The sequence below is a fragment of the Prionailurus viverrinus genome, chromosome B3 (genome assembly GCF_022837055.1).
Source record: "Prionailurus viverrinus isolate Anna chromosome B3, UM_Priviv_1.0, whole genome shotgun sequence".
Lineage (NCBI taxonomy): Eukaryota > Metazoa > Chordata > Mammalia > Carnivora > Felidae > Prionailurus > Prionailurus viverrinus.
Window position 1 is genome coordinate 4128490 of NC_062566.1, and position 22609 is coordinate 4151098.

Genomic DNA, 22609 nt, shown 5'->3' on the forward strand with positions numbered 1-22609 from the left:
CTTCCTCCTTCTTGGTCTAAAGATCATTCTTTCCCCCCTCCCCCAACATCCTTCTTTATGCAGTGAAGAAAGAAGCATGCCATGGGTCACAGAAGACCTCCCTCTTCAAGCATCAATTACCTGCAACATCAAGAGGTGTGCCTTCTCTTTAGCTAGATTTATGCACAAAATATAACTAGAATGTTTTGTTCCTCCTTGTACTGGTTTTATAAATTCTAACCTCTTCAGGAAATTGAATGTCTCGGACATTATTCTTATTTCTGTTGCTAACAAAAGTTAGAGGAAGGACTTGGGGGATTGTCAATGGAGTTAGTAACAACTATTCTCCTGGGTGTAGGGGAGCTCTGTATGAGATATCTGTCACTAATACCAAGAGGTTATTTTGCATACCTGGCTGCCTAGGTGTATGCTTATGTTAGCCTCTCACCATTCTGGGCTCCATCTATGGGCTCTCACATAGTGGTTATAAACAGAGATAGAAACACTTGAAAATAGTGAAGAATTACACAAATTAAAATCACTGTAATCATTCTGTACATATTGGGAGCTCAACAGAAACGTGCATATTTAAGAATTACCATTGTTCTATTCCATGGGAACTTGTGAAACTAATTTAGCTTAATGCTTTATTCTGATGGCAGTCACACCTCTGCTTTGAAGCCATAGTTTTGTCTATTTGCAAATTACAATTTTTTGGAATCACTCATGACTATACTAAAAAGTATTACCTGGTACAGCCATAGCATCATTCTGTCATTTCTCTCTGGTTCTTCAAGGTTTGGGGTTAGATTTTACCAACCTATTACTCAGATTTGTTAACAGAAGAGGAGAGACAATTATTTCCAGGGAAGAGAGGGTGGGCATTTGTAGTAGATGAACGTGGGGACAGCTGATATCTGAGGGGCTTTCAGCATTCAGGCAAGTCTTAGCCACCTTCTTTGTGGCTACAGGCCACAGAGGTAGGTGAAAACAGTTTCTTTGGAAGCACTCCAGCAGACCCTGCAGAGGGCATGTCCTGAAAGTTCCTGAGATTCCCAGCAGCTTCTGGGTGGGCTCTTGAAAACCCCTAACTTTGCTATTGAACGTTCACAGACCACAGAGTCCTTGCCCTTTATCCCCAAGGCTTTCCAATTATTTAATAAGCTTCTCATTCCCTTTATGCAACATTCAAATTTAGAATTTATAAACTGCAGCTTGTTTTCCTGATAAGGTAAACAAGTACAGATACAGGTAGGAACCAGTTAAAAACAAGAGATCAGATTTTATAAAACCCTATGGTTAAAACTGGTATAGTGGTTAAACATGCCAGTGTTAGCACCATCATTTACAAGTAATTTTAGGTAAGTTATTTAAGCTTTCTGTGCCTCAGGTTCATCTGTATAAAATGAGGCAAAATAATATTTACCTTTCAGGATTATTTGTGGGGATTAAAAAAATCTTGTATGGATAAATACTTAAAATTGTGCTTAGCATATGCTAAGCAATCAATAAGCATTGTTTATTCTTATCAGTGGTTCCATGAACAGCTTTTCTGATGGGGACACTCAATTCCCTGGTGTCTATTTTCCCACTACACTAGTGCCTGAGTGTGTAAACTATAGCTCAGACTGGACTGCAAATCACCTGTAGTTCTGGGTGCTTCACTGGTAGGAGGCAGACACCATTCTACTTCTCTAAGGCCTTACCAAGAGTTAGATCAATCCTTTCTTTTTTTTTTTTTTTAATTTTTTTTTTCAACGTTTATTTATTTTTGGGACAGAGAGAGACAGAGCATGAACAGGCGAGGGGCAGAGAGAGAGGGAGACACAGAATCGGAAACAGGCTCCAGGCTCTGAGCCATCAGCCCAGAGCCCGACGCGGGGCTGGAACTCACGGACCGCGAGATCGTGACCTGGCTGAAGTCGGACGCTTAACCGACTGCGCCACCCAGGCGCCCCTAGATCAATCCTTTCTAAGGCAAGCCTTCAATCACTGATATTAGGTAGACCTAAATGACAATTGCATATCCTTTGTTTAGAACGAGAAGTGGCTTTGACTTTCTCTAAGTCATTCCCATGTAATTAAATACATGAAGAACAAGAACAACAACAAAGCTGCGATAGCTGGTTGTGCTTCACAGCTTTGAACATTTAGTGCGTAAAAGGTCAATGAAGTTGAGGCTGATCTGGATGGATGCTTCCCCACTATAGAGGATGCTGTGATGTTGGCAATGAACTCAAAGGGGCCAGATCTCTGGTTAAGAATGTTGATTTATTGATCGAATTTCATGGCTTCAGCTTTCCCCTTTGTATTGGAGACTGCTTTATGGGTAAAAAAAAATAATTCTCAATACATTTCAGATAGAAAAAGAAGAAATTTGAATTCAGTCATCTGTTTGTGAATCATGAATCAGTTATATAGTAGTGACTTGGCCTTTATCAAACATGCAATATCTTAAGACTCTATTCATCTATAAGATAACTACTACTACTACTATTGGCTTCCTAGGACTTGCCTTACTTAAGAGAATACATATCAAATCCTTATCACACTCCTGGGCACATGCTATTCTATTATCACTATTCTACCCTTCACTATATTTATTTTGTCACACATTGGCAAAGCACAGGGAGCCAGTTAGCCTCCCCGATTCAAAGCCACATAACAAAATGATGAATACCAAGTCATCATGAACATATTGGCTCTAATTTAGTTTCCATTCCCATTGCCCTAGGACCATACTGGCTTATGTTAAGTTATCTCCATTTTCCAGTAGACTCATCTCTCTCACCACAAATAGAATTGCTAAGTCTGGGTTGAGCTATCACATGACTAAAGAGATTTTTTGCTTTCCTAGGACATACTTGAGATCTGGGTTGGACAAACTCATCTAAAAGGATTAAAGTGACCAAGCAGATGTGAGTCATGCCTCCTTTCTCCTGAAGCATCCAACTCTGAGAACAGAAAAGAGCACATGCTGTGATTCCTATTAAGAATATTTAAGACCCTCTTTTAGTGGGCCACCTTGCACCTGATTCTTACTTTGTGTTGGATGACTGCTTTGACATCCTTTCCCACCATGTAATTTTCCCCAATATTTGTGATATCTCCTTTTGAACATACTTCTTTTATCTTTATTTTATTGTTTTTTTTCTCATCAATATTTATATCTCCTTTCTGTTACCTGTGCATGGTTAAGCTTCTGTCTCTTTATTATCTATCCAGTAGGCATCAAGATAAAATTTAATTTTCACTCAATCTCATACCAGCTTTGTGCCATTTAGCGTAATTCAACCACCCTGCAGTTGCAACCTTACTACCCATGTTGGAACAGGAAGATGTCAATGGCTGTAGCCTTGAAAATAAACATACCATATTAAAGCTAAAAGGAATTTAAAGACCTATAATTTGGAAGCTAAGAAGCCTCAGAGTAAAGAAGGTAAGCCACCTCCCCAGAAGCACAGAGTTGGCTGTCAGCAGCAATACCCACAACTGAGCTACCTGACATCTAAGCCACATGACTTAAGAAAAACTATGCTGGGTACAAAAGTGAGGCTTTATGGGAACTTGTGGGACACCAAAACTCAGGATAGACTATTTCCTCTTGGATGGAGTGGATGTGCCTGGGTTTCTTTACTTGGTTCCCTCCTAAGAGAGGGGAGTTGGACACCTGGCCAGGATAAAGAAATCAGGCAAAACACAGAAATGTTCTCAGAAGCTTAAAAGCAGACTTCTTCCTTCTGCATCAGATTGATCTACATCCAGGATCTTACAAACCAAAAATGTAAACTTTCTATGTTATCTTGATATCTTGGTTTTTTTTTTAATTTTCTTTTTCAACGTTTATTTATTTTTGGGACAGAGAGAGACAGAGCATGAACGGGGGAGGGGCAGAGAGAGAGGGAGACACAGAATCGGAAACAGGCTCCAGGCTCTGAGCCATCAGCCCAGAGCCTGACGCGGGGCTCGAACTCACGGACCGCAAGATCGTGACCTGGCTGAAGTCGGACGCTTAACCGACTGCGCCACCCAGGCGCCCCTTGATATCTTGTTTTAAATATCATGACCTGATTTCTTCTCCTGTGATGCAGTTTCCTCCCTCCTTCCCTTCTTTCTTCCCTCCTTCCTTCCTTCCATCCATTTGTCTGTCCTTCCTCCTTCTCTCTTTTCTTCAATCCTCCTCTCTTTCTTCCTTCCTTCCTCCCTCCCTCCCTCTTTTCCTTTCTTATCACTCCCTCTTTCCTCTCACTGCTTTTATTGAATCCATAGTTTGGTTTCGCCCTACCAGTTTACAGCTGGTAAACTAACTCTTACAGGTGAAGTGGCTTTGAACCCCAAGATCTAGCTCCTTGTAAGGGCCATGGTATGAGGGTTCATGGGGTTACAACAAAGACAAAGTCAACATTAAGAATAAACAAGAACAAGAACTACTTCAAAAATTAATGAAAAGCTATGGAATTAACTTAAGCCACCCATGCCAAGCTATTTGCAGCCTTTTTGAATAAAAACTGCCTCTTGTATTTGGGAGAATTTCACAGGTTTTTATTTGCCTTCCATTTTTAGAACTAACAACAAAGACAAGGACTGCATAGGCTGAAATTGACATAAAGAGTAGGAAGAGCAAGTTTCTTGACTGAAACCCTTTTCCAGGGACTGGTAGCCTATTTTATTTTCAGGTATTTATAGGTTCATAGGCAAGAGACCAGCTGTTCATGTGGTTGAGCCTGAGGCAGAGGCGAAAGATATCCCCAGTGTTGACTGGCAATAGGTAAATCACTTAACTACACCTAGTGAGTCACTTAGACTTCCTGGGCTCCCGTGGAATCACTCGTAAAATAGGATTTCTTTTAGGTTAGCTTCCATGGTTATTAGGTGCTAACATTTTGCAAATAGCAAATGCAATATGAAGAAAATGCATTTTGACTCCTATCTGTCTGCAATCTCTTTCATCTTTGTCTTTGGAATTCCTCTCTCCATGGGTAGCGATGCATTCCACCTACAGCAACACACATTCCACCCATGATGACATTGATTTCCCGGAATACTATTAAAACAATCAAGGGATATTTCTGGGCCAAAATGACCCAAGTCATTCAGATTTTTAAAAACTTACACACAAACACACACAGACATACGTACACCCAACACATCTTTTTGGTGACTGTACAATGCAAGAAACTAATAATAGGGTTATATTGGATTTAGGTTATATACTTAATGGCCCCCAACTCTTGGAGTTAGATGGATTGGCTTCAAAAGCCAGCAGTCTCTTCTAAGATTCATGACATTTGGCAAATCTCTTAAACTCCACAAAACTTATTTTCTTTGTTTGCAAAAGGGGATGCTAATTATAGCATCACACAGGATTATATATATGATTGAGATAATAGTTTAAAAATGCAGCATCTGATTCATGGTAAGGCTCTAATGAATGTTTGCTATTATATATATATATATATATATATATATATATATATATATATTAGCATACTAATCATTTTCACAGTTTCATACTCTACTAGAAAATTAATCAATAATGGTTTTCTTTTGCTTCTTAGTACTGCTAAGAATTTGGGTTGTTTAAATTTTGGGGGGATAGATGTATCATTGCTATAAATATCTATACATTAAATATTGTTCTCTGTTAAATTAATCTGCTTGAGGGATATACAAGCTGGAAACATAGGACTTAATGGCATTGAGTTTTTTATGGACCTTCTTACGAGTTGTGAAATTCTTCTCCAGGGGAAAGTAAGCCAGTTTACAGACAGCTGTATGATATTACTAAATCTCTTTTCTCATAGACACACTAACATTCTTCTTTTTTAATTATTTTTATTTAATTATTATAGAAGGATCAGCATAAAATCATAACAAAAATATTTGGATTTGCCTTTATCTACTAATAGAATTGGGTTTTTGTTGCTGTTTTCCCAAGATAAGATTAGCATTTCTTCCTGGTTAGTTCATTTTTCTTGACCCATTAGGGAACTACTTAATGTTTTAAAGCAACATGTGATATTCACCATCTCAAAAGACTCTCCCAGGCTAGGTCCCATTCCAACATGCCCATCTTTGTAATCACTGGGCATTTCTTTGCCTACAACTATGGAACGAAACTAAAACCATTCTCAAATATTAGGTACCATGGGCTACTTTTTCAAAAATTTGAATACATTTAGGGTGACAGAAGACAAGAGAAGGAAGATATTATCAGAGTTTCAATGTAACTATAATTTGCAATCCTTTGTTTGGATATAATGATACCTTTTGATTCTCCCCATTTCCAGATTTCCCATTTTGGCCCATAGACATTGGTACTCCACTTTCTGTCCCCATCCATTCTCTCTAATGGAGGAAGAATAACATGAAACTGGTGATTTGGAGAGAGATGCTGACTGAGCTTGAGCACCCCATGGCCCCCTGTGCTCATTTTCTCCCTGCAGGATCAGACTCAGGTGCACCCATTGCTCCTCTGCACGAGAAGCTTAGCAAGGCAGACTCTAACCCTACAGCTTTAGGTGAAGAACTTCAATTCTGGTGGGGCCATGACTCTCATTACCAGTAATAAAGCAGTTATGTTTTATTTCAACCTACCTAGCTCCTGTGCTCTATTTCTTATTTGATTTGGAATTCACGAGAGAAGAAAGAAGTATCATTCACTGGGCATCCAAAGGCCCAGACAGCTTAGTATTTGTAGTCATTAAACATCAAGGATACACAGTCACACTACCTGGTTCAACCACTAACATGCTTCTTGCTAGCTGGGCAAATGGCAAGTTATATGGCTTCTCTGAGTTCCAGTTTCTTCATCTGTACAGGGAAGATAATAATTATACATACCTCAAAGAACCCTTGAAAGTGGAGATGGCAAACTATGGTTCACTTGGACCAATCTAGTCCATTGCTTATTTTTGTAAATAAAATTTTACTGAAATATAGCCATGCCTATATATTTACATATTTTCTATGGCTACTTTCATGCTACCACAGTAGAGCTGAGCAGTTGCAAAAGAGACCATATGGCCCACAAAACCTAAAATATTTTCTGTCTCTTTACAGAAAAAGTCTGCCAACCCTTGGTTTAAAAGATAAAACAAGGAGAGGTATGGCTGCAAAATGCATAGCACTGTACATGAAAAGCATAAATGTTTATTATGTTTTAGCTGTTATTATCTATAAAAGACAGGATGTCTTAGTGATCAAGAGTACTGGTTCTTTACCAAGATGACCTGGTTCAAATCCCAGTTCTACAATTTACCAACCCTGCCATTTTAGTCAAGCTACATAGTCTTTCTGAGTCACAATGTATTCATCGGTACACGGAGATAATAATGCCTACCTTGTATGGTTACTGAAATGTTTAAATGAGATTATACAGGCAAATTGCTTAGGAGAGTACATCATCACCACAACTGTCATTGATTTCCTCCTACAGAATTCCAAAATATGAACTTATTTTTAATACTAGTTCATTGATAGTATTAAATCTCAATTCATATTTTCACTCAGAAAATATTAAGTGACCATCCTGAGACAGTCAGAGTGTATCCAGAGATGCATATAACTTTTCATATCCTACCTCCTTAGCTTCCCCAACTCTGTGCTCTTGGATAAAAGCAAAAATACTCTGAATTCTTGAGGAAAAAAACACCATCTAAATCAGGTTACTTCACATAGAGGAACTATCAGCATCCAGTTAGACTACACAAGATTTTAAAGACTATCCAAAGCCTGGATTATCATGCAATTATGAGTCTTGACAGAGTTCTCAGATGAGTAAACAAGCGATGACGAAATAGAAGTTGAAAGACAAGGAGGGAAGAAACATAACAACGGGGTGGGTGGAACGTTCTGCAATGTACAAGGAGACAGACACCTCCTCAGTCAGCTGACAGAACAATTTTCACTTTGGATAACGACCAGCCATGAGAAACAGAAGCCAGCCTGACACAGAAAATTCAAGAAAAATGGAATCTCTGAAACACTGAATGAAAAAATTACAGGTTAAAATGGAACAAGAACTCGCTGTATTACAAATGTGAACAAGAGAAGCTGATGAGAGAAAAGGAAACAGAAGCAATGAAATCAAAACACATTATCAGCAAAGAGGAGAGTCATGCCACAGAACATTAAATCTGTGAGGACAGGGGCGCCTGGGTGGCTCAGTGGGTTAAGCGGCCGACTTCGGCTCAGGTCATGATCTCGCAGTCCGTGAGTTCGAGCCCCGCGTCGGGCTCGGTGCTGACAGCTCAGAGCCTGGATCCTGTTTCGGATTCTGTGTCTCCCTCTCTCTCTGCCCTCCCCCATTCATGTTCTGTCTCTCTCTGTCTCAAAAATAAAATAAATGTTAAAAAAATAATAAAAAAAAAAATCTGTGAGGCCAAACAGTTTCCAGAACTTGGTGAATGGGAATGAAGAAAAAGGATGATAAGGGGAGAAGAAAAGACAGATACGGAGGTTGGGAAGCAGATATCAAATATTCCAGAGAAGGAAAAATGACGATTTGGGATGGAATCACTGCCACCTGGTAATGGAAAGGCGTGTCATAAGGTGACCAAGTGTTCAGATTCAAATCAATCAAAAGGACCTAAATGTAACATAAGGAATATAGTTGATGTAGACATAGAATGTTTGTGTTAGTGAACAATGAAAACCAGTACAACTATTCAGGCGGGAGAAACAGGGGGTATGCAGAGGACAGTCAGGCTGAGGACTGTGAGATTAAACGGCAGAGTAAGCCATGCCTACATGGTGCAGTCAAACCTCCAGGCAGGCACAATGGGATTCCTGTGTAAAGGAGACAGAGATTCACATATATATTAATATGCCAAATACCCTTGATTTACTTTACCAAAAAAAAAAAAAAAAAGCTTTTTTTTAAAGGTATTCGCTAGCAAAACTGTGAGATGAATCAACATGGAGAAAAAATAATGGGGACATAACCGTACAGAATGGATAAAAATGAGCAATGCAAGTAATTAAACAAAATTGAATTTTACAGTGATTTGAATATGACTATAAGGCAATCTAAATGTCACAGATACTTCTCATACAGGATAAGAGGAACAGAAAAATAATATCTTTGTTTCAAACAAATGGGAAACAAACGGGTTTTATAGACCATTTGTGTATGTTCAAGATGTTCAAGGACAAACCCTAGGAAATTTGAAGTGTTCCACATGATACAGCAATATACACCAAGCACAGATTTTACTCACTCAGAACTATAGGCACAAGCCCCCTCAATTCATATTAAAAACATCAATGTCTGTGATAAAATGATATTTTAGATCATAGCAAAATATAGTTTCCTTTGATTTTCAAGGATGGATGAAGATTAGAGAGTCTGTTATCATAATTTAAGACTTTATTAATTCATTAATTCATTAATGAATTCATTATAATTCATATAATTCATTAATTCATTAATAATCATTTTTATAGATACAAAAAAATTGATAAAATTCATCATCCAATCTTGATTTTTTAATTAATAAGCTAAAAAACTAATTTATAAAGAAGACATTGAGCATTAATATCAAAACAACAGACATTTTACTTAATGTTCAAATGCTTAGGGTCATTCTCATTTTAAAGTTAGATTGACAGCAAGGATATCCATAGAATCACCATACTTTTTTTTTTTTAACTTAAAAAATTTTTTTAATGTTTATTTTTGAGGGACAGAGAGAGAGACAGAGTGCGAGCAAGGGAGGGGCAGAGAGAGGGGAGACACAGAATCTGAAGCAGGTTCCAGGTTCTGAGCTGTCAGCACAGACCCCAACATGGGGCTTGAACCCATGAAAGGCAAGATCATGACCTCAGCCAAAGTCGGACACTTAACCAACTGAGCCACCCAGGTGCTCCTTTTTTAACTTTTTTTTTTAAGTTTATTTATTTTGACAGAGAGACAGAGAGAGTGACGAAGGGGCAGAGAGAAGGGGAGAGAGAGAATTCCAAGCAGGCTCCACACTGTCAACGCAGAGCCCAATCTGGTGCTGGAACTCACAAACCGTGAGATCATGACACTTAACCAATGGAGCCACCCAGGCGCCCCTAGAATCACCATCCTTAAATAATGTTTTCAAAACTCTAGCCAAGATTATAAATTAAAAATAAAATAGATATCACATCATGGTGATAACCACTTAGAAAAATATGGGTAAAAGACCCTTTTAAGAGTAACAAGAAAATTTTAAATATTAAGCTTAAAAGCCTATGATCATATATCCAGGAATCACATGAAAGGGTACAAAAAGAACCCCTACAATACTTTCTTTGTGAACATGAAAGAAGATCTAAGTAAGAGGAACAAAACACCAGATTTTGAAAAAGCAATATAGGCAAACAGTCAATAGACCAAAAAATCTATAATTTTAATGCAGTTTGAATTTAAATCACAGTGGTTTCATTTTTGGCAGTTAACGACTCATTATAGGCTTCATCAGTGAAAATAAAGAAGAGAAAATAGCAAAGCACATTTTTAAACAAATATTAATGAGGTGGTGCTTGTAGCATTATGTATTTAAGTTACATGGCTACAATATTAAGGACTATGTGCTCCTGGCAAACAGACTAATGAAACAGAATATAACATCAAGAAAATATACCCAGGTACACACATGTATAAATGCTATTTAGCTAACTGACATTACTAACCACTGATGAAGGATGGATTATTTAGTAATTTCTAGGGCAAATGATTAGTAATACAGAAATATAAAACTATTCAATGGTAAAAAAAATGGAAAAGAAATTATAATATGTAAATAGCCTTATTATAAACTTATGTACCTCAGTATAGTAACAGATAACACATTTTTACAATAAATTATTATTTAACTAATTATTTGAATTATGAATTATTCGTTATTATACCGAGATAGGAAGGTTATCAAAGCTAAAATAAACAAAGAAAAAAATGGATGCACATATCCACAAAAAACAAAAACATCCAAATTCAACTCATTTTCACCTAAAAATGGCAAAGATTTCAATGCAAAAGCAACTGGTGTGTCTAGAAAATATGTAGGAGAAAATCTAAATGGCCTTGGGTTTGGTGATGACTCTTTAGATACGACACCAAAGGCACGATCCATGAAAGGAATAACTTATGAGCTCAATTTCATTAAATGTAAATACTTCTGCTCTGGGAAAGATACTGCGAAAGAGAATGAGAAGACAAGTCACAGACTGGGAGAAAATATTTGCAAAACACACATCTAATAAAGGACTATTATCCAAAATATGCAAAGAGCTCTTAAAATTCAGTAAGAAGAAAATAACCTGATTAAAAAATGGGCCAATGACCTTAATGACACCTCACTAAAGAAGATAGACATAAATCTGGTAAATAAGCGTATGAAAAGATGTTCCACATGGCATGTTGTCAGGAAAATGCAAATGAAAACAATCAGATATCATTGTACACCTATATGAATGGCCGAAATCCAGAACACTGACACGGCCAAATGTTAGTGAGGATATGGAACAGTACAAACTCTCATTTGCTGCTGCTGGGAATGCAAAATAGTACAGCCCTTTCAGAAGATGATTTGGTGGTTTCTTACAAAACTAAACATGCTCTTACCATACGACCCAGCAATCACACTCCTTGGTATTTACCCAAAGGAGCTGAAAAACTTATGTCCCCACAAAATAGGTATACAGATGTTTACAGCAGCTTTATTCATAATTGCCAAAACTTAGAGGCAGCCAAGATGTCCTTCAGTGGCTTGAATGGATGAATAAACTGTGAATCATCCAGACAATGGAATATTATTCAGTGCTAAAAAGAAATGAGCTATCAAGCCATGAAAAAGACATGGAGGAAACATACATGCATATTTCTAAGAGAAAGAAGTCAATCTGAAAAGGCTATGTACTATATGGTTCCAATTATACGGCATTCTGGAAAAGGTACAACTAGGGAGACAGTAAAAAGATCAGTGGCTGCCAGGGGGTAGTGGGGAAAGAGTAATGAATAGGCAGAGAGTACAGAGGATTTTTAAGGCATGGAAACTACTCTGTATGAAATTATAATGGTAGATACACTTGTCCAAATCCACAACTATAGAACACCAAGAGTGAACCCTAAGGTGGACTTTGGACTTTGGATGATAATGATGTGTCAGTGTCAGTACATCAATTGTCACAAATGGACCACTCGGTGGGGGATGTTGATAACAGGGGAGGCTGTGTGTGTCTGGGGCAGGGTGTAGATGGAAAACCTCTGTACTTTCAATTTTACTGTAAAGCTAAACCTATTCTTAAAAATGAAGTCTATTTTTAAAAAAAGAAAGAAAACCAGTGTTCAGAAAGTTACAGAAAAGGGACCTCTCATACATTGTTGTTAAGGATGTTACATATTTGTTTAGATGAAAAAAGTAATCTAATTTTACCAAAACATTGACAACAGTTCTCTATTAAAAGTAGGGTGATTAAAGTCAGGTATATGTTATTTTTTTGTGTGCTCTCCAAAATATAATTTAATATGATTTACCAAAATACAATTTTTTTATATAATTGAGAAAGGCAAAACTATTTTTAAATAAAAATCAAGTACCTTTTAATTATTAAAAATATAATTATGTTCTCTAAAGTCTATGACAGATTTTTATTTGTTTAGTCTTGCCTCATCAAACTAAAGAGAGGACAAAATGAACTTGTCCTGATGCTCGGGGGAGCCCAGGTTCATGTCACAGGACTATCATTTGGGAGAATAAACTAGATATGGAGCTATAGCCAGGCACAGCTCAGAAATTCTGAGCTCTCTCTGTTATTAATGGAGGGACAAGTGGAGATAGGGGAGCTCAGCTGAGAAAGGCAAGAGGCATTGGAGGGATACAAATCGAGATGAACAGTGGCTGACTCGGCAAAACTGTTAAGTGACTTTGCAAAAGACCTGTCACAATGGATAAACGGCGCCTCCTGAAGAAACAGCTTAGCATTCCTGCAATGTGCGCGCAATTATTTCTGGGGATAAGACTGAGAAAAAGGAGGAAGGAAGAGGAGAGGAAAGATCAAAAGACGCCTTAAGGAGTCTGCAGACGTTTTTTAAATGAGCAACGGGGAAGGAGAGAAACTGTAAAAGACAAACCAAAACAAAGAGCTCAATGCACCATACTTCTTTTTACGCTTCGGCCACTGGGCAAACATCCACCATTTCTGCTCTTTCTCTGCCCATGAAAAATGGTAAGTTTCTCTGTGGATGTTGACTACACTCTACTTGTTTTTATGGTAAATGAAGTGTGAAAACTATTGTCAAAAAACCATGGTGTTTGCAGCATAAGGCCATATTTTGTCTTCCCTGCACGTTACTCCCGGGGTTAACACTTTCTATGGGGGCCTAAGAGATTCCAAATACGATGTCCTCAGATTTCTTTACAACTGACTTTTAGGCAAAAACCCACCCTTCTTTTCCCCCTAGTATTTCCTTCTGTGCAACTAAAAAAGAATCTTCCCAAAGTATATAACCCTGTTATACAGAGCACACCCAGGGAAACATCGGTGGGGAGGAGGGTGGCTGAAATCTCCTCTTTAAAGCATACGGAGGGTAGTGTTGACAAACATTAGTTATGCTCTTTGTATTATAGTAACATCCCTGTTGCTAACAAAATCCCTAGGATTTGCTCCATTCTGCTGATTACTAGAGCTCATGACTGAGCCCTATTTATCAGAAACTAATCAAAGGTACTCAAACAGCCTGTTGCTGATTGCAAACCAGTGGGTTTTATTTTAAGTTCCCCTCCGTCATCCTTTAATGAATACACCCTTATTGGCTCCAATAAGGAGCCAATATCTTGGTCAAGATATTTTCAGGGTGATTTTCCTCTCAATCATGCAGTTTCCAGGTCCTTTGGGCAGGAACCATAGTCTGTTTTGGTCCAACTGCCTCAGTGAATAGGAGTGGATTAAGTCAATAACAACGTTTGGGTGAAACAGGCAAATTCCATCCCACTGCTTGCCACCAAACTCCATGCCTCTTGAATGTAGTGTACACCTACTTAAAACACACACATGAATCACATCCTATGTGTAGTATCCTGCCCTGGAGCTGCACCAGCCTAAGAAGGGCCAGAGGTCAGGGAAGACTTTAAGCTTTAGAACCCTTGGGATGGTTGCAACTGAACAATTAATAATCAGGAGTGTTGGGATGGCATGGAAGAATAAGTAATATAATCTTCTTATGATAACCCACATGGCAGCTATTGTATTTGGAGCTCGACACCAAATTCTTTAGACTTGAATTAGAAGAGGCACTTCTTTGATAGATTTCTTCTTGTTCCAGTTTACAGGCAACTAATCCTCACTGCATTGGATCAAACAGACGGGCACAATCAATTCAGGGAAAGCAAGCAATGCCAGGTCTGCTCAATCTTCTCTCAATGAGCAGCAGAGAAGAAAGTGGGGGGATAGGAAAGAAAGAAAGAAAATTCAGGCATGCCTGCACCCAAGATAGCTTAGCAAAAGATGAAAAGACAAGATGAAATATATATCCTGGCAGGTAGAAGTGCTTGCTGTCAGAGGGAGAGGCAGAAACACCACAGTGATGCCAAACACACCAAGCCTTGGGGCGCTGAGGGGTGTTGAAGGGACTGGGGGCAGATGGCAGTGGTGGTGATGTCAAAACAAAAGAAATCAGGGGCAGCGTCTCTAGGGAGGAAAGAAGCCTGGATTTACTTAGGTCCCCATAGTCTATGATCTATAGCACAGTATGACGAGCAAGTTAATTACTGCATTTAGGTAATTAAGTCTCAGAGAAACCAGTATCTTCCAAAGTAAAATTAATTTACACTGCTAGATCATTTTAGGCTTGACTGGCCATTTGGTGAGAAGTCACACTGGAACCACAGCCTAACAATGGCAGGAGGAAAATGAATGAAAATGCACTAGAAATAAAATGGCACCTGTATTAATGGCTTTCTCTCTGCTTTTGGACATGAAGGACATGATGAGATGCTTCCTCATTCACCAGTAGGTACTTCCTCCTCCAGTAGCTCAACACCCCATCCATTCCCTGGCTCAAAATATGGGCAATGACTTAGTCTTCTTTGACTCCTCTGACTTTTCTTGGTCCTCTCTGCTCTCATATGGCTATTATATCTTCCTTTCTTGCCCCTAAATCTATTTTTGTCAAGTCTAAAATATTTGTCCAGAGTAAAAGGCATCAAAAAGGCTCATATGGATAATGGTTCCCTCTCTCTTGATTCATTAATGTTCCTCACAATCCTTGGAAATCTGTCATTCCCCTGCCATGGCTGTGAGTCAGGGTCTCCAGGCAAATGTATTAATCATCTTCAGGTGGTTCTTCTCATCATCTGAGAAGGAACAGTGCTATTTAAGAATGGGGAGAGGATACATTTCTTGTCCCCAAGTTCCTAAATATTGGCAGTGAGATTACCTTTATTTGCCGAGTAACAGGCTCCCAAATGATGCCTGAATAAATATAAACACATTACTGGCAGGCATAAGTATATGTAGATGCACATGTGTGTTGCTAAGCTGCATCTTCTTTATCACAAGCAAAATTTATTAATAATGCATGTTTTTAACTACATGTTGACTTATATATTCATTTATGTGTACAAGTAGGCAGCATCCTCCCTGTGTTCAGTAAGAACACAGGGAGTGAAGAACACAGGAAGTGAGAATGACCCTGAGTCTGGGTCCAGTAGACTGTGACTGCCCCTACTTTCAATTGGCAGCTCCTCCATATTTTGTCCTTGTCAAAGACCCATAGGACCACATGGCTTTCATTTCTGAGATGTGCTGTGATCGGAACACCAAGGTCCAAATTCCCCTCACACCCCTGTGAGCATCTTACCGCTGGAGGTGGTGGTCCAGAGCCTCTTCCTCAGCATTCAGGAGAGTTGCTGCACAGGTCAGGAGCTGATGACTACAGCTTACAGATTTTAGTTCCAAGATGAGGAGACCCAAACAGAACATGGCTCCCATCTCCTCCAGTTCACTGGTTCCAAACTGTAGACCCTGCCAGGTAAACAAAACTATCAGCAGAGACTATGTAATGGAAACTGAGTAAAGACAATTTTTGAGATCCAGAGTGAGGGCTTCTGGACACTCGCCTATCACAGAAATTGAGAATTGATAGTATTTATCAGTCACTATCCAATGTGCTTTGTTGGATGCTTTGTGGATTGGTGATTCTCAGTCTGCATTATGTGTCATTCAAGGTTTCCCAGAAAGACCCCCAAGGCAATAATGAGCTGGCAGGGGTCCTGGAGGGCAAAGGGGTGGATAGAGTTCCCGGAGTCACTTCCCTTAGTTCAGTCAAAGCAGCAATGCCTCTATCTGTATTTTAAATTAAAAAAAATTTTTTTGATGTTTATTTTTGAGAGAGAAACAGAGTGTGAGGCGGAAGAGGGGCAGAGAGAGAGGGAGAGACAGAATTCAAAGCAGTCTCCAGGCTCTGAGCTGTCAGCACACAGCCCGATGCAGGACTCAAACTCATAAGTGGTGAGATCATGATCTGAGGCAAAGTTGGACACTCAACCCACTGAGCCACCCAGGCGTCCCTCTTCTATATGTATTTTAAAAAGGGTTCTACTGTTGAAACAAAAGTTTGTGAACAATTGTACTAAAATCCCTTTCTCTCCCGTAAATCTGTCAATCAGTGAGAAGAATTAGGGGGATCCTTCATATACAAATACCAGAACTTAAAAACAACACCAACATCTGTTTAGCACCACTTATTCATTCGTGATGAGACAGTACATGAAAGCAAAGCCATGATGCATACTCATGCTATTATACCATGAAGTGACATATAATAATAATAAACAACCTTACAGAGCATTTACTAGGTACCAAATACTGTTTGAGCCCTTTCACATGCACTAACTCAATTAATAGTTACCAAAGTCCTATCACATAGGTATTGCCATTTCATCACAGAAGGAGATTTAAAACCATGGAGCTGATACTTTATCCATGACCTCACAGCAATAGAGTCTAGACTCGACTGCTCACCAAAGTGTTATACTTAGATTAGGAAGGACTCTATTATGTGATGAAGTATAAAGTGCATGGTTTTCGAAATTAGATAGGGATTGGTTTTGAATCCTGACTTCAATATTTTCTGATTGTGTGATCTTGGACTTAATGAACTCTATTAGCCTTGATTTTCTCATCTGAAAAATGAGATCATAATTCTTCCCTCCATATATTTAGACATGCAGTGACAAGGAATATTTGAGGGTGCACATAAAAGTACTGGTCAATATCAGCTCAATTTCTCTTTCTTTATTCCTAAATATGTTTTTAATATGACAGAATTCAATGTGGTCCTGAGTTCTTTATGTTTATAAACACATTTCACTTAAATAAAAGGGTATCAAAAGTTGAATATTATTTCTTAAATAGATTTTCATATCCAAATAGCAGTGATACAGAAGACAGAGATGTGATAGTAAATATTTAAAAAAGACTGGTCATAAGTATCACAAGGAAAAACAAAATTCCAAACTAGGAAATCATCAGGCTCACCAAAGAATTTCTAGGTAAAAGGATAAAAGAAAGTAGAATGTCTATTTCAGCTGTTTGACAATTTGATTTGCTGCATGTTTAGACACCTGTTTTCCTAAGGAAAGGAGACACTGCTTCAGAATTAAGGGAAATCTGCTCCTCCATAAACAACAGCAATGGGAGGGGAAGACAGATGCTTAACAAGTTATTTTTCTTAAGTCAATAGAAAAGATCACTGAACAAAGAGAGAGAGAAATCTGTCTCTTTCCACGAACTAAAGTTCTAAGGTCTCATTCTTCCCCTGCACCCTGTTTTCCTACGTGCTTTTCTTTATTCTAGAATGGCCAGTTGGATGGGGAGTTATGAAGCAAAGGCCATGCCCTCCTCCTCAATCAGCCACCTCACTGGTGGCAAGAAAGAGTAGACAAGGAGAATATGAACAAAAATCCAGCCCCTCAGGCACGCAGCACGCCTGACACCTATGTGTAACCCTAGCGTCTAGCAAAACACATAACAGGTCAAAAAAGGGACAAGTCCTTGAGGGCAACAAATCTCATAGCATGAGCCATATTGCTGGGTCAAGGGCAACACCTTCACACCAGTCAACTTCTGTAAACAATGGCCCAAATGACAGCATTTTTATAACACAAAAACATTTCTGTATCCCAAATATTGATCTGTTTATCTCAGGCAATGGTTGGTATCATGAAAAAGACTTGCCAGAAGAAACGGACTATTTATTGGCTGTAAGGTCTCGAGCAAATCACTTATTCCATTTTGCTCTCCATTATGAATCTCTCTTTACTACTCTACTCTTTTCACTCTCACACAGTACACACAGTATCAAAAATATTTGTTTATATGGAGAGTCTCCTCTCACTTCCCACACCCAGCCTGGAAATGAAATCCTCAAAGGCAAGAACTGAGCAGTGTCTGCCTCTTTACATTCCTGGCATAGAGCACATAGCCTGTTATATAGCTTATCCTCAATATATAATAATGGATAAGCAATGGCTCTACAGGGATAGATATGGAGAGGCTTGGATGAATTGTCTCTTGGATTTGTCAAGTGGAACTTCACTTTTTTGCATAGCAAGTATATGAATGTCTTTAATTATGTTCTCCCACTGTCAAGTGTCATGAGGATTTAAATACTTTATTTTAGTTTTGCTTCAGGAGATGCATTCACATCTCTGGATATGATCCAGAAAACAGGTAGATAAAATTTAGAAATTCTGATATCTACTTTGGTCAGTTATCACAGGTTCTCAGTAACAAGTTTATAAATAAAGCTGGCTTTGGGTTTGTTTAAAAGTGAGGCTTATTGAGGCACCTGGGTGGCTCAGTTGGCTAAACGGCTGACTTCAACTCAGGTCAGGGTTCACCAGTTCGAGCCCCATGTTGGGCCCTGTGCTGACAGCTCAGAGCCTGGAGCCTGCTTTGAATTCTGGGTCTCCTTTTCTCTCTCTGCCCCTCCCCTACTCATGCCCTCTCTCTCTCTCTCTCAAAAAACAAAAACAAAAACAAAAAAACAAACATAAAAAACATTAAATAAAAAGTGAGCCTTGTTAAAATAGAGACCCAACTCTCCTCTCCCTGTAGGCTTATATGTGTTAATTAGGATGTTTTCCCCTACAGCCAGCTACAACAGGAAGACTGACTACAGTTGTTTAAACAAAAATTGAGTTTTATTTTTTTATGCATAATAAGTTGGGGGTGGGAAGTTCATGGCATTATTTCAGAGGCCTAAGAAAATCAGGACTCCTGTATCTGTCATTTTCTTGGTTTTCTGATCATGATTACAAGGTGGCTGCTGTAGCTCCCGCCAGCATATCAGCACTCAAGGAAGGAGAAAGGAAAATGGGGAAAGGAGGCACCAGCATATTTTTGCTTACATTTTCTTGGCCAGAGCTGTATAATAGAGCCAACTCTAGCTTTACAATGGTCTGGTAACTGAATATTTTAGATTGTTCAGTATCTTTAAAAGAGACAGGTAAGAGAAAAGTGTTAGAAATGAGTGCTGAATAATTTTTTAAAAAGCGGGGTGAAGCCTAGGTGGTTCAGTTGGTTGTGTCTGACTCTTGATTTCGGTTCAGGTCATGATCTCACGGTTCATGAGTTCAAGCCCCATGTCAGGCTCGGTGCTGACAGTGTGGAGCCTACTTGGGATTTTCTCGCCCTTTCTATCTGCCCCTCCCCCACTTGCACTGTCTCTGTCTTTCTCAAAATAAATAAATAAACTTTAAAAAAAATGAGCATTGGGTGAGCCAACAATATCTCTCACACCAATATGCATATACTAATGTTACTAGAAAGTATAGGTCTCTATCTATGCATCATGTTTGTAAGCAAATCTCACTGACACAATTCATTACATGTTTTTTAGAAACTTTTTGATCATCCACCTCAAAATAAGTTGAATTCACAAGTACATTTGACTCTGAAATTCTCTACTACCCTCATCATCACATAATTTTTAAATAGCATACATATGGGAAGAATATTTGTATTAATGCAGAAAATTACATATCGGTAAGGTAAACATAGCATCCACAAATGATGTTTAAAAAGTATAGATACTGGGGCACCTGGCTGGCTCGGTCAGTTGAGCATCAGACTCTTGATTTCAATTCAGGTTATGGTCCCAGGGTTGTGGGATTGAACCCCATATTGGACTCTGCACTGAGCATGGAGCCTACTTAAGATTCTCTCTCTCTCTCTCTCTGTCTGTCTCTCTCTTCCTGTCTCACCCACTCATGCTCTCATTCTCTAAAAGATAAAAAATAAATACAATACAATACAATACAATACAATAAAAGCACAGGTGCTGATAATTGGTGAGCAAAAGGAAAAAAGCAATAACCAAGCACAGAAAAACATTCTATTTTATTATGTAATAAAAATGCCTTTTACACCCAGAAAATTGATAGAAATATATTCAATCTTATAATCTATAGTGCTGACTCATGACAAAACTTGGTGCATATCAAAATACAATGCCATCTGATGTGATAATATCACTTCTAAAAACTTTTCCTGAGGGACGATTCAAAATAAAAGTGAAGCACAAGATACATATTATGTCAAAGTTATATGTAATAATCAAAATTTGAAGGAAATAAAGTGCTAAGTATCTAATAAGGAAGACAGCACTAAGGAAATTATAATGGAATAAATTTGATGGGCTATAATAAAACCATTAAAATGATTATTTTAATGGCCATTTAACAATATGGAAAATGCTTACGATTTAATGACAGGTGAGAAAAAAAGCAAAACACCAAGCATGTAATGATGTGATTTATGGTGACAATTTGGCAGTGAAAGCAGAGTGGTTACCCCCAATCCCACATACATGCTTCCCACCATTACTGCTGTGATTTGCCAATAAAAAACAGAAATCTGGAGGAGAGGTGTTATCAAGAGAACATCCACGGAGCAAAAACTGTTTAAAAAGCTACAGCATGCCAATAAATGAGTAGAATTCCCTACAGCAATTTGCAAGATCTTTTCTAGACCTTCCATATTCTGAAGTAGATCTAGATTTATTTTTATTTCTTTTATGTGTAATTTATTGACACTAAAGATTGGTGTCTCTCATCATCGCTTAGAAAAATGTAACCCAGTATCTCTTTGAGTATTGCCTCTCCCCATTCCTCATCAAGGAAAACAAAGATAAGCCTAATACTCCTATTAAACATATTTTTTTATTCTGTCCTCCATATCTCTTACCTTTACTTTTGTATTTTTTTATTTCTATCACTGTAATAAATTCTGAGTATCTTTTCATATCAATGTCTTATTTTCATACTTTGCTCTCCAGCTTTACTGAATCTTCTTTTTGATTCATTCATCTCAAAAACTGTCTCTGAAACACTATAAACATAGTTATTTTATATTCTCTCCCTGATTATTCCTGTATATACAGTCTTTGTGGGCATCCATCATTCGTTTGACTTTTCTGTTTAATGTCAATATTGTAGGCTTGTCTGCTCAAATATTTTATAAGCATCTGAAACTCTATATTCACATTTTCTTGAACTTGGAGAAACTCTTTGTGAATTTGGTTTTAATGCTCTTTGCTCCAGAGAGAACTTGTGCTTTCCTCCACTAGGTACTTGGGGACTACTGATCAGGGACCATTATAGGCTGAAGCTTTGGCTTGAGACCTGTAGGGCCATACTGTACCTTTAAATTTTGACCCCAAATATGTTTAAAGGAGGGTTTGTGATTAGAAACTATGAATGAAGGCTTTTCCTTGTTTGTCTGCTGTACCCAATGCCATGGCTAAAACTGTCAAGCAACCTCACTTTCTCGTTTTACACGTTGTGGGATGACTGGGGCTGTCATCCCTGAAAGTCCTGCCTTGGTGTGGTGGTCTTCAATTGGTCCTCAAATTTTGCACGGGCCTGTTTCCATCCTCAAACCCAAGTTATGAGTGGACAGGAATTAGTATCTGCCTCCAAAGATCTACAACATCTTCTGGCTTAGACTGTCTCTTTTTATGAAATTGGGGATCATCAAACACTCTCTAACACATACAAAGAGGGAAAATGTTACACCTGTGTACAAATACTGCAGGTAAAAGGATGGCTCTCTGAAACACCAAACAAATGTCTTTTTATGAGAAAGATTTACTGCCAGAAATGAGAAAAATCTGAGAAATTTCTTTTTTTTAATTAAAATATTTTTAATGTTTATTTATTTTTGAAAGAGAGAGAGAGCATGAGTGGGGGAGGGAAAGAGAGAGAGGGAGACACAGAATCCAAATCAGGCTCCAGGCTCTGAGCTGTCAGCAGAGTCCAATGTGGGCTTGAACCAACAAACCACGAGTTCATGACCTGAGCTGAAGTTGGAGGCTTAACCAACTGAGCCACCCAGGCACCCCAGAAATTTCTTAATTTTATTCTCAAAAAGGATTGAGAGTAGATTGCATTGGTAAAAGTACAGTGAAAGATATGAGAAAAGCTGAGAAGTAACTATACTATGGAGATGTAAAATACAATTTCTAAATTAAATGTTAAAAAGAGAGCGTTAACAGTTCTATGCAGAAAATATAATCCATTATGTATCAGACAACCTCAAGAAATTTCCCAATGTCTTAACGAAAAAATAAGATGAAATAATGACACACACACACACA

General features: G+C 38.3%; 1 protein-coding gene across 1 annotated transcript in view; it reads right to left on the reverse strand.

Moving 5' to 3' along the window:
* Nucleotides 1-22609, reverse strand: part of AGBL1 (AGBL carboxypeptidase 1) — a 789011-nt gene that overhangs the window by 288238 nt on the left and 478164 nt on the right. The window contains exon 22 of the mRNA XM_047861651.1: nucleotides 15809-15972. Within this exon, the coding sequence (XP_047717607.1) occupies nucleotides 15809-15972 (164 nt within the window). The remainder of the gene's footprint in view (nucleotides 1-15808; nucleotides 15973-22609) is intronic.